The sequence below is a fragment of the Pleurodeles waltl genome, chromosome 4_2 (genome assembly GCF_031143425.1).
Source record: "Pleurodeles waltl isolate 20211129_DDA chromosome 4_2, aPleWal1.hap1.20221129, whole genome shotgun sequence".
NCBI classification, from domain to species: Eukaryota; Metazoa; Chordata; class Amphibia; order Caudata; family Salamandridae; genus Pleurodeles; species Pleurodeles waltl.
In genome coordinates this window covers 5318657-5332550 of record NC_090443.1, presented here as the reverse complement: position 1 = coordinate 5332550, position 13894 = coordinate 5318657, and the positions used below count along the sequence as shown (strand labels likewise).

Genomic DNA, 13894 nt, shown 5'->3' with positions numbered 1-13894 from the left:
AGTTGCTGGGCCAGTCTCCCAGCAGGCATGTCTACAGTTGCAGGGTCCTGTTTCAGTACTGAGACAATCACAACTCCCTAACACAAATCTACAAATGATGATCAGCTTTAATCTCCAAGACCCCAGACTGATCTGTTAAAGAACTCTAGACCTGGATTCAAAGAACCTCCTACTACTCTAACCTGTGGGCGCAGCACAGCTCTGTAAACAAACCTGAACCCTGACAAGCGACAACACAAGTATGCACTGTTACACAGTTTATGAAAACAATAAATACATATTTAGGTGAACTGGAGCTATATTTCTAACCAACACAAATCCAGTATCATCTGTATCAGCATGCACTACTTGATCTCGCTATCCCAGTTTGTGCATGTCCCTTGGCATGCAATATGCTAAATAACTCTCACAAACAAGCTAACCTGGCTGCATAACAGTGGATGCAAGTAGCTTATTTCTATTAAATTATTTTGGATGATCATGAACACAGATATGTTGTGGTGGAGACACTATTGCTCTGAATTCTGTATATATTTTGGGGTGTTTTTCACTGAGCAGCTAGCATGAATTACTAGAGGTTAGGAACTTGTAACAAAGCCAATGCCATGAGATGCCTGTGCAACTGGGTTTAATTTAACTTTCCCACCATTTATTAAAAGCTCTGAATGCACAATACTAGCCACAGCACTATATTTCACCTTGTTCAGTTCCTTCTGGTACTGGGGCATCTTCTTTAGGATCTGAGACAGGTCTTTAATGTTGGCCTAGGAGCAAGAGAAGAGATGTTGAAGTAACAACAGCCAGATGTTATCCAAATTCTAAATTCAGACACCAAATAAGTCAAGAAGGCTACAATTATACAATATGGGCAGCATGCAAAACTATGAAAGGACACACAAAACGTGTAGCTGAGGGCAAGTCACACTAAGGATCAACTGTAAAGCTTACAAAAATGGAAATGTCCTTTCTAAAGGGATTATATTTTTGATGTGTGAACCACTCAGCAATCTCACAGATGGGAAATGAGATCACCTATGACATTATGAATGACATTAGTTATATGACATTAAACTCTCAACACGAAGAATAGCATTAGGCCATACATACAGCCTGCTACCCTGAATGGAATTCTCTCACTTTGTGCCACTTAAAGTAAGAACTATATAGATTTTCATATTTTCAGATTTCTCTACTCAAAAAACTATGCAAACATACTTTATGAAAAAGTCCAGGTTATTAAGTGTTGACTGAAGATCTGTTGCCAGTCTCTCTGTACATATCCTACAGGTCACAAACATCAATGTGAGTGAAACCTCTCTGTATATCTCACCAGGGTTACTCCAAAATTATTAAAAGTCCCTCACCAGCTATAATGAGTAGGAATTTGTCTGGGTATACAGGTAATTTTAAACTCACCTCCACCTTTACTGCATTTTTTTCATAGATCCCTACATGTCTCCATGACCAATGGTGACTGTCCCTCCAGGTTGGAGGTAAAATAAGACCCAATGATGATGCTATCAGCTATTAGTACATCAGAGGCAACAAAATACCACTAGTAGAAAATAACTTTAATTTATTTATTTGTGCAATTCATTGTAATATGGGAATTGAAAGAAAGCTGAAAAGCTTTATTTTTCCTTTTGGTCGAACCTGAGATTCAGTATCAGGTAGGTAGATGTTTTTAGCCAAATATTTATACTTTTTTTCTCAAAAAGAGTCAATCGCCATAATAGTTCCTGGATGACAAGTTTTGAGTCTTTTGGATCTGTCAGGAACAGATTCTTTAATTTTATTCTTTGTCTGTATGAAAAACTCTCTATTCAGATATCTCCATTTTAGGCAGCAGTATAAAAAACATAAATGAGAATGTACATAACAAACAGGAGACTAGAAACAAGCCAGAAAACTTTGACTGCTTGACTCGGAAGGGAGTCCTTCTTTCATGCCGTGGCAACAGTCTGGTGAGTATTATTTTACATGCCATGTTCACAGGGTGTTAGATGATGATTTATCATACAAAACGTTGATAGTCATGAGTGATGTTTTAGAGTATTCCTTTAATAATTGTGATATGTTGTAGAATATCACACTCTCTTAATTGTGTTGCTTAATGTAATAGGAGGAAGGTATCTAATATCATACATATCGTGGTCAAGGTGTGTTAGGTGATGATGTATCATATAGAATGTTGACAGAGTCATGAGTGATGTTTTAGAATATTAACTGGAGATGGGAGACAGAGGTTGAAGACACCTGGTAGGTGAGGAGTTATATTATCTGTAGCTTGAATAAAGGATCTACAGATGATTACTAAAACTCCCGTGGTCACTATTTAATTTCACGCTACTATAGACGAGGACGGAAGCAATTCAATCTTTTCCAGATTTTAGGTCATGAAAACACACAAGCACTAGGGTAATTGTTCACCCTCTGGTTTATCCGAGAGCTAAGTAAATTAGAAAATGCAAGCTGTACACACGACAAATATGAAATGAGAAAAAGAGGTCCCATGAAAAAAAAAAAACGCAAAATGCTTATATAAATGCTGCAAATGGACTGCCAACACACTGAAGGGCGCACACACAGTATAGTTTACATACACAGAAAATACATACAAAATTCAGAGAGCGCACTGAAAAAGCAAACCATGCATAAAAACAAAAAACAAAAAAATCACAGAACAGAATGCAAACACAGACTGGCACATAAGGCACACTGAATATAAACAAGCAGGACATGAAAATTGCAAACACAAAGGGCTTGCATGGGTGAAAAGCATTGAGAGAACACAATGCAAACACAAATGGATATATAATGGATGCAAACTGAGGGAACACAAAAGCAGATACAAAGAAACACATATAATGCAAACACAAACAGCATACATGAAATGCAAACACAAAAACAGAAAGAATGCAAATACAGACTATGCCATAGAATATTAAAAAGAGGGTGAATATGGAATGCATACTAAGCAGCCACACAATAAAATACAATAGGGAGAGCACTGCATTGAATTACAGCCAAAAGACGTCCACAAAAGGCAAATACAGGACTAGCATTCAATGCAACAAAGGGTGCACAAGGAATTCAGACTTGGAGGCCAAAGATAAAGACAAATGCACTGCAATCACAGAAGGCCACACAAAATGTAGATTTGGCTAGTGCTTGTGGAATACACAAGCTGCGAGTATCCGCAACAGTGCGAATAACCATGCTTCTCACCTTGTCTGTGGTCATTCTTTTGCTATCACAGAAACTCTTCAGAAGCTCTGTCACCTTCCTGCAACAACAAAACCACTCCAGTGAAAAAAAAGTGCCATATCATTATGAAAACGAAAATGTTTTGCTTGGTGATGGTTTGTGTGTTATTGATGGAATCTTCAACAGGTAAATCACACCTGAAACATTCCTCATAATCACACAAGATATAGAATCAATGTCTTGGTACTCATAGGGTGTTGCAACTATGCACTTGAACCACATTGTGCAGGTAAGCAAGCACTCATCAGAGCCACAATCAAAGAAAGTCTCAAGCCTAAATAAGGTACTGCCAAAGTAAACAAACACCAGCCAGCCATGTCACCTAGCATCCTACTGTAGCACTCAAAAGGAAAAAGATTTAGGTGGCTTACAGGGATCAATAATATTCCCGCAACCAGATCTTTTTTTTTTTTTTTAATGACACCAAGCGTAATCAGAAACTATGGTACAGGCAGAGATGCTAAAGAAACTAGCCATGAACCCCCTTCTAGAGACTCTGCATTGCTTCAACTTGTAAGAGGTTATGGCACCTCTACTGAACAGGTAAGGTCTTCTATCCAATAAACAGACGGTAGCTCCACTCCTATGGGACAGACAAGGACATCTATTTATGGAAGAGGCAGGTGTTCTTTAAAGAAAATGCATAGGAAGAGGAAACCCCTCCACTGCTACGAAAGACATGGAATCATAAATACTTCTCCTTTGAAAGAGGCATGGGCTCCCTCTGACGTAGTATCTTTCATCTATTTACAAGGTGCTCGCATAGGTGAGACGAGGACATAGCTGTACCTTGTAAATAGATGAAAGATATGATGTCAGAGGGAGCCTATGCCTCTTTCACTGGATTTGGTGCATGAGGAGGGAAAAGGGATCTGGTAGAAGCAATTTTTGTCCCTGTGAGTGATGCAGGAGTTTAACGTATGTAAGAGGGGTACAACAGATTGTGTTACAAGATGAGGTATGTTGAGGTTGTACCTGAAGCTGCAATAAATGCATGAGTTGCCCTCATGCAGTACTCACTTGGAGACATCTGCAATGTGCATATGACGCAGCTGAACCCACAAGTCATCATCTTCATCCAGAAGAACCTGCTTCTCCCGGTTGTCACTAATGCCAGTCGTCTCATAACTGTGAAACCAAAAGAAGATCATGTACAAAAGCAAGCATAACCAATTAGCAGTGGAGCTGTCTGTGACTAGGCCAGTTTTGAATGTTCGACCAAGATACTGATTCGCTGTTCAGGTAAGGACTAAAATCCATGAGACACATTCTTGGGTGGCAATTTTATTGCTTAGCCCCTCCACATCTGTGGTGCTTATTACCCATCCAACCCAATCTGTGTTGCATATTCCCCATACCCTCTGCTGTTAATGTTGCTTATTACCTTCCTCCTCCAAGTGCTATATGGAAAAAAAATGCTACGACACGGCCTGTGCTAGCCACTTAGTAGAACTTTGTTTATCATTCTATTCTGTTCAACCCGCCCTACAGCTGTCCACCCCCAAATCGGCAACACCAACAGCTCTTCCATAGGTGGGACCTATTAGCTTTGCAAATGCTTGTTCAAAAGTGGAATTGAAAACAACAGGTAAAGTCTTTAACTGTACAAAAAGATATAACTTTTGGACGTGTAATATTGCTAGACCTAGTAACCACTAACTATTTTAAAATGTTGCATTCATCTTGAATTTATGAAGCTTATCAAGCTTTAAAACAGTAAAATAAATTACTGAAAGCAGGATTGTACAAGGAACCCCCCCACCAAAAATTTATTTGAACACATATAAGTCTTTTGCACAAATTTCTTTCTCGCTCTTTCGTTTTTTTTTTTTTTTTTAATGAAATTTGGCCTGTCTGCAAAATCGTTCACAAACTTTTCAATTTCATGAAGTGAAAAATCTGTGAACTCTGCATAGCTCTGCAGGCAGGATATAAACTCTGCATCCTTTGATATAAGCAAATTATTACCCAAGAGGACCTGAATTAAGGAAAGAACAATGATAGCATGAACTTTAGTACAAGACAAGCCAATTCTGTGAACCAAAAATAAGCAATTAAGGCAAGGAAGAGAAACCCTTCAATAAGGGTTGGGCCAAATAGAACTCCGTATTTTTAGGTCAAAGCATACCAGACCGTGCAACTGCCTGATTTTCACATGACTTCTTGTGGGCTTTCTGAAAGTTTCCATGAGAATGCATTCTGTCCATTGCTGACCATTGGCTTTGTGGTTTGTAATTCATATTTTCTGGCTTTCTATTTGCTGGCATTATATGTTTTAGGCTGTCCAGACTGAGTTTGTCCCTCCTGTTGCCTAAACCTTGTGTACTGTATTTTTCCGCAAACTTGCTTTCTGTAAACAGGTCTTTAAAACTTATTCTTATCTTGTTACATCTGCTGTGCAGTAAAAGACAAGAGGTCAAAAGTGAGGCTCCGTTTTCCGAGGGAGCTTGGTTTTAACTTTTTCTTTTCCTCTGACTTCAAAGTGAGAGAATTAAGGTGACAATCCTGCTGAGTATTCATGTGAGAGGATGAAGGTGTAGGATGTATTTTTTTAGTAGCACACAACAACAAAAATGAACTGTGTTGATACTTCAGAATATATCAGAATTAGTACAAATGAATCACTTTTTTGTAATGTAGAAAAAATAAATATTTGAATACGATCAAAACACATCAATACACTAGGTAATGACATTTCCACACACTATCATTTGTGCGCAGTAAAACTGTAGTTCTGTGCAAATGTAATGGTCATTTCAATTGAAAATGTGTTGTCTGTGATGGCAGTGCGCTACCACACCGTGCGCACTCAATACTACGTCACTCGACTATGCCTTTCCATGGTATGACACGCCACTCCATTCTATGACACTCCACAACATATCACTTCACGCCCTTCCACTCTGACACTCTACGACATGCCACTCACTCCATGACACATGGCACTCCACTCTTACACTCCACACCACGTACCCCATTACAATCTATCCTGCTCCACTCCTAAAGCACTCCACCCCACTCCAATCCAGCACTATGATCCAATCTACTCCAATGCACCACAGCCTACCCCACTCCAATGCAATCTAACCACTCCACTACAATCTACCCCACTTCACAACAATCTATCCCACTCCAATAAAAAACACTCCAATCCAATCTACTCCACTCCACTACATACTGGCCCACTCCAGTCTACCCCAATCTACCCCACTCCTATGTACCACTTTTCACTCCACTATACTACTTTTATCCACCTCAGCTACCCCACTCCAAACTACCCCATGCCAATCTACTCCACTGCACTCCAATCTATCCTCCTACAATCCACTCTATCATACCCCACTCCACTCCACTCTTCCCTGATCTATACCACTCCACCCGATCTACCCTACTCCACCCCAATCTACTCCACTCTAATGTACTTTACACCAATCTACCACACACCCCAATCTACCCCACTTGATGCCACCGCAATCTATCCTACTCCACCCCATTTGCATCTAGCCCAATACATTCCAATCTACCCTATAATACACCCCCTCCACTCATATCTACCCCAATCCACGCCAATCTACCATACTCCACCCCAATCTATCCCACTCCACCCCACTTTACTCTACTCCACCCCAATGTACCACACTCCAATCTACCTAACTCCCCCACTCCAACCTACCCCACTTCAATCCAATCCACCCTACTCCAATCTACCCTATGCTATGCCACTTTTAGCCATGCTGAACAGAACCGACACTGGTGTACAACATTGCTAACACACACTGCCAAAGCCAATAGTTTTTGCATAGGCGTGACCCATTGGCTTCACCAATGCTTGTTTAAATTGGGTTACGGGGACTCTCGCGAGAGTCCCTGGAACCCAACTGCCCAGATATACAAATATTTTGCCCTTTAGCATCTCCAAAACTACTGAACAGATTTACATCAAACCATAACATAGATCTATCTTCTAGCCAAATTTGGTGTAATTCCTTTCAGCATTATTTGCGGTAGCACTGTTAAAAAAAAAAAAAAAAAAAAAAAAAAAGTCTATGGAAAATGCATAGAGATTTTGCGTTCTGGCCCTCTCTTGATAGATCATCCTGAAACTTTCCATGAAGAAACTAGTCAAAAGAGAATCTTCCTAGAAAGTTTTGTGAATATATGTCAAACAGTGCCAATGTTATTAACAAAAACAAAAAAAGGAATTTCTTTTGGAAACGCTGCCCTAACTATAACTACTCAGTAGCGACGAATGGAATGGAGAGATGTATATATCCCCTATGATAAATAAAATAAAAAAATAAAAAATATGGTCCCGGGAATGGGGTCCGAGACCTTCATAGATCAGGAGGGAAGCGCATGTCCCCCCCTCCCCCCACCTCCCTTTATAAAAATAAAATAGGGGTGTCTCGGGTGCCCACCTGGACACCCACATAACCTTTTTTTTTTTTAAGTGAATAAATGAGCGGCAGGAGCTGCTCATATATTATTTAGTGCACCTTTGAAGAGTGTCCCATTATGCCCTGCAAGGGCTTTATTTTTTTATATTATTTTGAGCTTGTTGGTGCCACAGAATAGAGAGGAGCACTACTAAGCTTTTTCTTAATGTCGTTGGGGGCTGCAGGGAGTCATTAAAAGAAAAGACAGTAAGTCTCTTGGGACATTAATTCTATTTCTCCACAACTTATCATATTTTTAAAACTCTTCAGCTGGAGTGCAAGTTGTTTTTGTGAAAGCATTTTCTGGGAGGTAAAAATTGAAAAGGGGCAGAAGCATGTTGGTTTTATTTTTAATAAAAACAAACAATCTGTCTCCAACTATTCATTTTAACATTTTTCAACCACAAAATGTAATAACTATAAAAAAAAACTTTAAAAAAGTCACAGACTTTTTATTAAAAAACTTTATTAAACATTTTTTTCTAAACAACGTTAATAAACACTGCATGAGCATGGCAGGAGCCGCTTATTTATTATTCACTGCTCCTTTTAGAGGGGTGCCCCATAATGCCCTGCAAGGACTTTACTAGGTTTTGCCTGTACAGCATTTGTGCTGGTCTTACAAAATATATTGTAATTAAAACAAAGCAAAAATTAAAAGGGGCTTACAGAACGCCCATTTCTTACCATTCGTGGCCACGCTCATTTTTAAACTTCTCATTGGGTAGCAGTATCAAGGTCATGTCACTAGGTTGTACTTCCTCTTTCCTCAACTGTTCCCTGGAGCTTCGACCAAGTACAGTTTTTTTGCTGCTGGCCAGTACCAGGCGGCTCAGATCATAACTCAGCCTGTGGTGGTCCTAGGACAATGAACACCCTCAACACATTCACCACAACGTAATCCTTCTGTGTACATCATCTCTGAGTCCTCACACTATGTTAGTGGGGACTACAAAATAATAACTCCTACCACCATTCATTATCTTTCTAAGCTCTCGCATGGCTGAAACTTTTGTTTTACAGCTGGGGGAAGTTATTTTTAATGGGCCTTGCTTGTAATAAAATTGTAAGAGTCCTGCTAGCCATGAAAATGTGTAATGCACTACTATTACTTTCTCCCATTCTTTTTTTATGTGGTTATGCTCTCCAAGGGCTGACTGTATTGTTACATAACCATGTTTCTTCCAAATGCTATTTTTATTGTGGTATCCTCAAGGGGCTGTTCCGAGCATTGCAGTCAACATACTATAATATTTGCGCCACAAACACTTGCCCCATAATGCTTTGCAGGGCATTACTTTTACAAAATATTTTTGCTCAAAACTCAGCATGTGGTAGTCCTAGGACAATGGGACCACCTTCAAAATGCTCTGTCTACATCATCTTTGGGTCCCCACACTAGGTTACAAGGGACCCAAAATAATGCCCACTTCCACCATTCAGTGTCTTTTATGCTTTCTCATGGCTAGAACGTGTTTTACGGCTGGAAGAAGTGTTGTTTTAAAGGCCTTGTTTGTACCATCATTGCAGTATGCCTGCTAGCCCTAAAATGCCCTCTAGGGGTTAAGTATATGGTTACACTGCATTACTTTCTCCTGTTATTTTCATAGAGTTATGCACTCTAGGGGCTAACAATATGGTTACACGACCATGTTTCTTACAAATTATGATTTTGTTATGGTGCCCTCTAGGGGTTGTTTTGAGCATTAGTCTATTGCCAAAAGTTTATTTCTGATAAGTTCTGATAAAGGTTTATATGATAATTGTTTATGTTTTAATAATCTCTCCTTATTACAATTATGACAATAATCTAGGCCAATTTAACATCCTTATTACACTATGACTATCCGAACACTCTATGTTTGGGTGACCATTCTAGTTTATTTCTACTCTGTGCCTGTCTGTTGTCTTTTTTTGGCTGGGAGCTCAGCCCTCCCTCCACCCCAGCCCCAGCCCTCCAGTTAGCAAAGGCTGAATCTATTGGTGTCCACAGCACTCTGAGCTCAATGGAGCAATATTATGAATATTGAGGGAGGCACAGTCTGCTTTGTTAATGTCAATAGATTGTCCTTGCGACGCTTCAATCTGCACCCTCTCAGTTCTAAGCGCTGTAATTAACAGCTGTAGTTTTAGGTTACAGAGTTTATTTTACATTGCAGTGCCAACCAACGAAACAAAATAAATTAGTGCACGCTGCAAAATCATTGGTGTGTTCCTTAAAAAAAACACGCCTGGGACGATGTGTAGCCTGCATGTGCGTTAATACACAGTCATGCATAGACCCTGTGCATTCTGGGCAGAACTCCTTAATATAATATTCCCAGCAGCGAAATATTGCAATATGGGCTTGCAGAGCCATTAAAGTGGTGGAGAGCCTGGAAGAAGAGGTGTGAAGGGAACGCTGCGTGATTTTAATCCAGCCAGTGCCCTGGCACACTGCGCTGCTGCTTTGGAGTTGTGCACCGGCTAGGCCCCTTGGCATTATTAACGCCAGCATGCATTGGTTCAGTTCATATGTTATCAAGCATTGGCAAAGCCAAAAGGTTTCACCTATGCGAATTCTTTTGGCTTTGTCAATTTTATTTTTCACATATCGCAGAGCAGATGGGCTGCTTTGCAATATGGCTTAGAATGAAAAATTAAAAGCGCTCTAGCATGGACAATGCTGGCCGCGTCATAGTGCAACGGCTGTGCGACATGTAGAGAAACATGGACAAAGCCAATAAATTTTGCATTGGTGAAACCTACTTGCTTTGCCAATGCATGTTTTTTGTAACATTTTGAGCATGGTGGTGTCCCTAGAAGGGGGAGGGGCACTACTAAGCCTTTTCTTAATGCTACTGGGTGCTGTAGGGAGTCATTAAAAAAAATAAAACAAACAGTAAGTCTCTTGAGTCATTACATCCAGGACTCTAGGAGAAAGTACAATATTTTTTTAAAGCTCTTCAGCTGGAGTGCAAGGTCATCTTGTACTGATGAATGCATTTTCTTCAATAAAATAATTTAAAAGGACGACTTAGAGGCATGTTTTTTTTTTTTTTTTTTTTTTTAACAGTATGTCGGATTATTTCAACATTTTCCATCCACAAAATGAAATATAAAAACTATATTAAAAAAAGTCACAGACATGTTTATTAAAATATTATTAATAATTTTTATCATGATCAAAATGACTAAACATTGCATTGTGTGTGTTACTGAAATATATACTTGATCAAACATATTGGTAAATTTTGGAGAAACATGATCGATCTGCTTTACATGTAACAATATGCGCACCTATTGATGAAGCCGCTAGGCTCACCTTTTACATTTTGGTATTGTAACTCTTTGACAAAGTCAGTAGGTCTGCCCAAGTACAGCGAGATCCTGCGAGACCAACCATGCGCTGCATGACTTAGGGATCCCTGCTTGCAGGTCAGACCCTGTGCCCAACCCCACGCCGTGCACCGGGGGTAGGCTGCTTGAAACATGCATGAAACCTGTAACATTCTTGAAACTTTGGGCTGTAAAGCAGTCAGCCACAGTCATGTTTTCCATAGTAGGTATGATCATAAGCATAGGCAATAAATCACGGCCCAAATAAAAAAAGAGCTAAATATAAATAAAAACAGTGTCAACTGAGTCATCACAGGTCAATATTGTGACATTGTTCCTATGGTAGCAATATTGGAAAAACAGGGTGGGGATACAAGTGGTGTGTGTTGAGCGACATGTTACCCATTGTTTCAGAACCACAAGCAATGGCAAAGTGTGCAGGTTTGAGTTGTCTTGCCATCATAAGTGTGCCATTGGGGTTGGTGAGATAGTGGACTAACGCGTGATGTGGAGCACACCTGTGGTTCATAAGACCCAGTCAGAGTGGCACCCACTTCAACAGTTCGGTCAGCCAGCCCTTAAACTCTGGGGCTGCAGGCGCCTTTAAATTCATTACAATGCTATGTGTGAACAGTATGAAGGCCAGATCAATGACCTTGTGTAGGTACTACTAACGTCTGCTCGGTGATTTCTGCTGTAACTCCTGTGACCTCATCCCAGGCCCTTCGTATCACTGTACATTCCCATACCATGTGGTAGATTTTGGCATTGGGTATGCAGCACCTAGGGCAGTCATGCCACACCATAGAGAACATGCAGTGGAGTCGGTGTGGTGTCAGTTATGTTTGGTGGAGGTACTTAAACTGGGTAAAATGAAATCGAGGGTTTTGGGACACCTCCTTAACCTGTCGCTTTGCCCAGACCCAATGTTTATCTTTCAATGGTTGTGGAAGGTCCATCGCCCATCATGTTATAGCTTTGTCAGGTTCTCCCATCTGAATGGAATTTAGGGCAGCACAAAATACTGTTATGGCATGAAGCATCCCTACACGTACCAGGAGTGTGCGGCAGTGCAGGTCTTGGTCAGGGTCCCAAAGGAAGAGGTCCTCCTGGGATGCGATGCAGAAGTTCTATAGAGAACAGTTTGGGGACTTTTTGTGCCAGCTCGGTGTTCATCAGCAAGTTTTCAATAAAGAGTTCCATGCTTGGTCCTTCTGAGCATTCAGGAAAACCCAGAAGCGGATGTTGTTGTGTTGCAAGTGGCCCTCCACATCTTCTTCTAGTCTATGGAGGGGGGCAACTTCCGACTGCATGTCCTTCACTTGTGTCTGGGTTTGGAGCAGCGTTGGACGCATGGAGGTCAGTGAAGATTCCGTGGTGTCCACCCGATCCGTCAGCTTCCCATGGTCTACTCGAAGCCAATTCATGTCTAATGCCACAGCAACTATCTTGGACTCCAGCGTCATCTTAGTGACTAGTATAGTGTGCAGCACTTTCTCAAACTGAGTTGAATGTTTTCACAGAGTGGATTTCAGGTGGGCAAGTGAGCCGAGGTCTGCTGCAACCACACAATGTGATCCACCATTGTCTCAGGGCAGAAGGAACAAAGTATCAGAGGAGCTCTGGCTGGGATAAAGGGGTCAGTGCATGGGCATTATATTCAGCTAGGGAGCGGGTATAATGGCATACAGCTTCGATGGGCAGAGGAGCCCTCTGCAGGTATTGTGGCAGACGTATCACCCACCAGGTCTGGCATTCTAGACCTCCCCTTTGCTGGGTCTCAGGTCACGAGAAGCAGGACAGCGGTGCGCCAAGTTCCCATGCTGCTATCCTTCTCCAATTTGGTTCTCACACACCACCTCACTGTTAATTTAGGTGTCCTCACCCTAGTCTGAGTCCATCAGTATGAGTTGGGAGGGGGGGAGGGGGGTGGCTTTAGTTCACAATGGACACCACCAGTGATCAGATGGGAGAAAAATGTATTTTTATACTACGCCTTCGGGGCGACAGGGTGTCAGATGGCCCGTTTGTGCACAAGGTGGAGCACAGTCAGGATCCAGGTAGACCACCGGCACCGTTTAAGGAGGGGAAAAAAGTCCTCCTCAGATCACTTTATCACTTACCAGCTACCAGCAATAGGGTCTCCATATAGCCACCAGGCCGCAGTTTCTCCCCGCTTTAGTCGGCAGAGTTCGTCTGCACCATTGTCACAGCAGTCTCACTGGCCATTTGCTGTAGGCTGTGCAGCATTTAAGGATCTCTGGGTGAGCTGGCCTGCAGCATGCATTTGTGCCTCACCCTGTTCCCCGCCGCTTTACAGGCCCCACAGCAAGCCTTGCATCTCATTTTCCCTTCATACACCCGGAGAGTTGCTGCACTGCATAGGCGGGGCCCTCTCATACGCCTGTCGCAACTCAGGGACATATGCATGCATTGCAGTGATACATGTTTTTCTGGCCCAGCACAGCGTCTCTTACCGCCGAGAGTCAATGCAGCCACTGTGTGCATGCGCAGTCGTTGTCGTATCGCAGTTCGGCTGCACGCTACTTGAGCACTGCAGTCAGGGGTCCTGTTGTTGCCTCTATCATTGACCAACTATACAATGCCCAGCGGTGAGTCTCAGGGTCCGCTATTGCGCAGTTGCTGCCATAGATTTGTAAGATAGAATCTGGCATCCCTGGCCTGCATCATTCATGACATGAATATATACATATTTTACCATCTGGCAGTAGCCAGTAGAAAGTCATAGTTAGGACCAACTTTCTCCATACATGAAGCATTTTGTTTTGTTTTGTTTTGTTTGCTAAAAACTTTGGTGCCATTTAACGAATCTTCACAAAATTTTACCACATAAGTGCCATACCATGCCTACT

At 41.5% G+C, this 13894-nt stretch overlaps 1 protein-coding gene across 1 annotated transcript in view; it reads right to left on the bottom strand.

The window, feature by feature from the left end:
* STXBP2 (syntaxin binding protein 2) overlaps positions 1 to 13894 on the bottom strand; it is a 193394-nt gene that overhangs the window by 52236 nt on the left and 127264 nt on the right. The window contains exons 10-12 of the mRNA XM_069230358.1: positions 4288 to 4395; positions 3229 to 3286; positions 699 to 764 (exon numbers count right to left, since the gene is read on the bottom strand). Coding sequence (XP_069086459.1) covers positions 699 to 764; positions 3229 to 3286; positions 4288 to 4395 — 232 coding nt within the window. The remainder of the gene's footprint in view (positions 1 to 698; positions 765 to 3228; positions 3287 to 4287; positions 4396 to 13894) is intronic.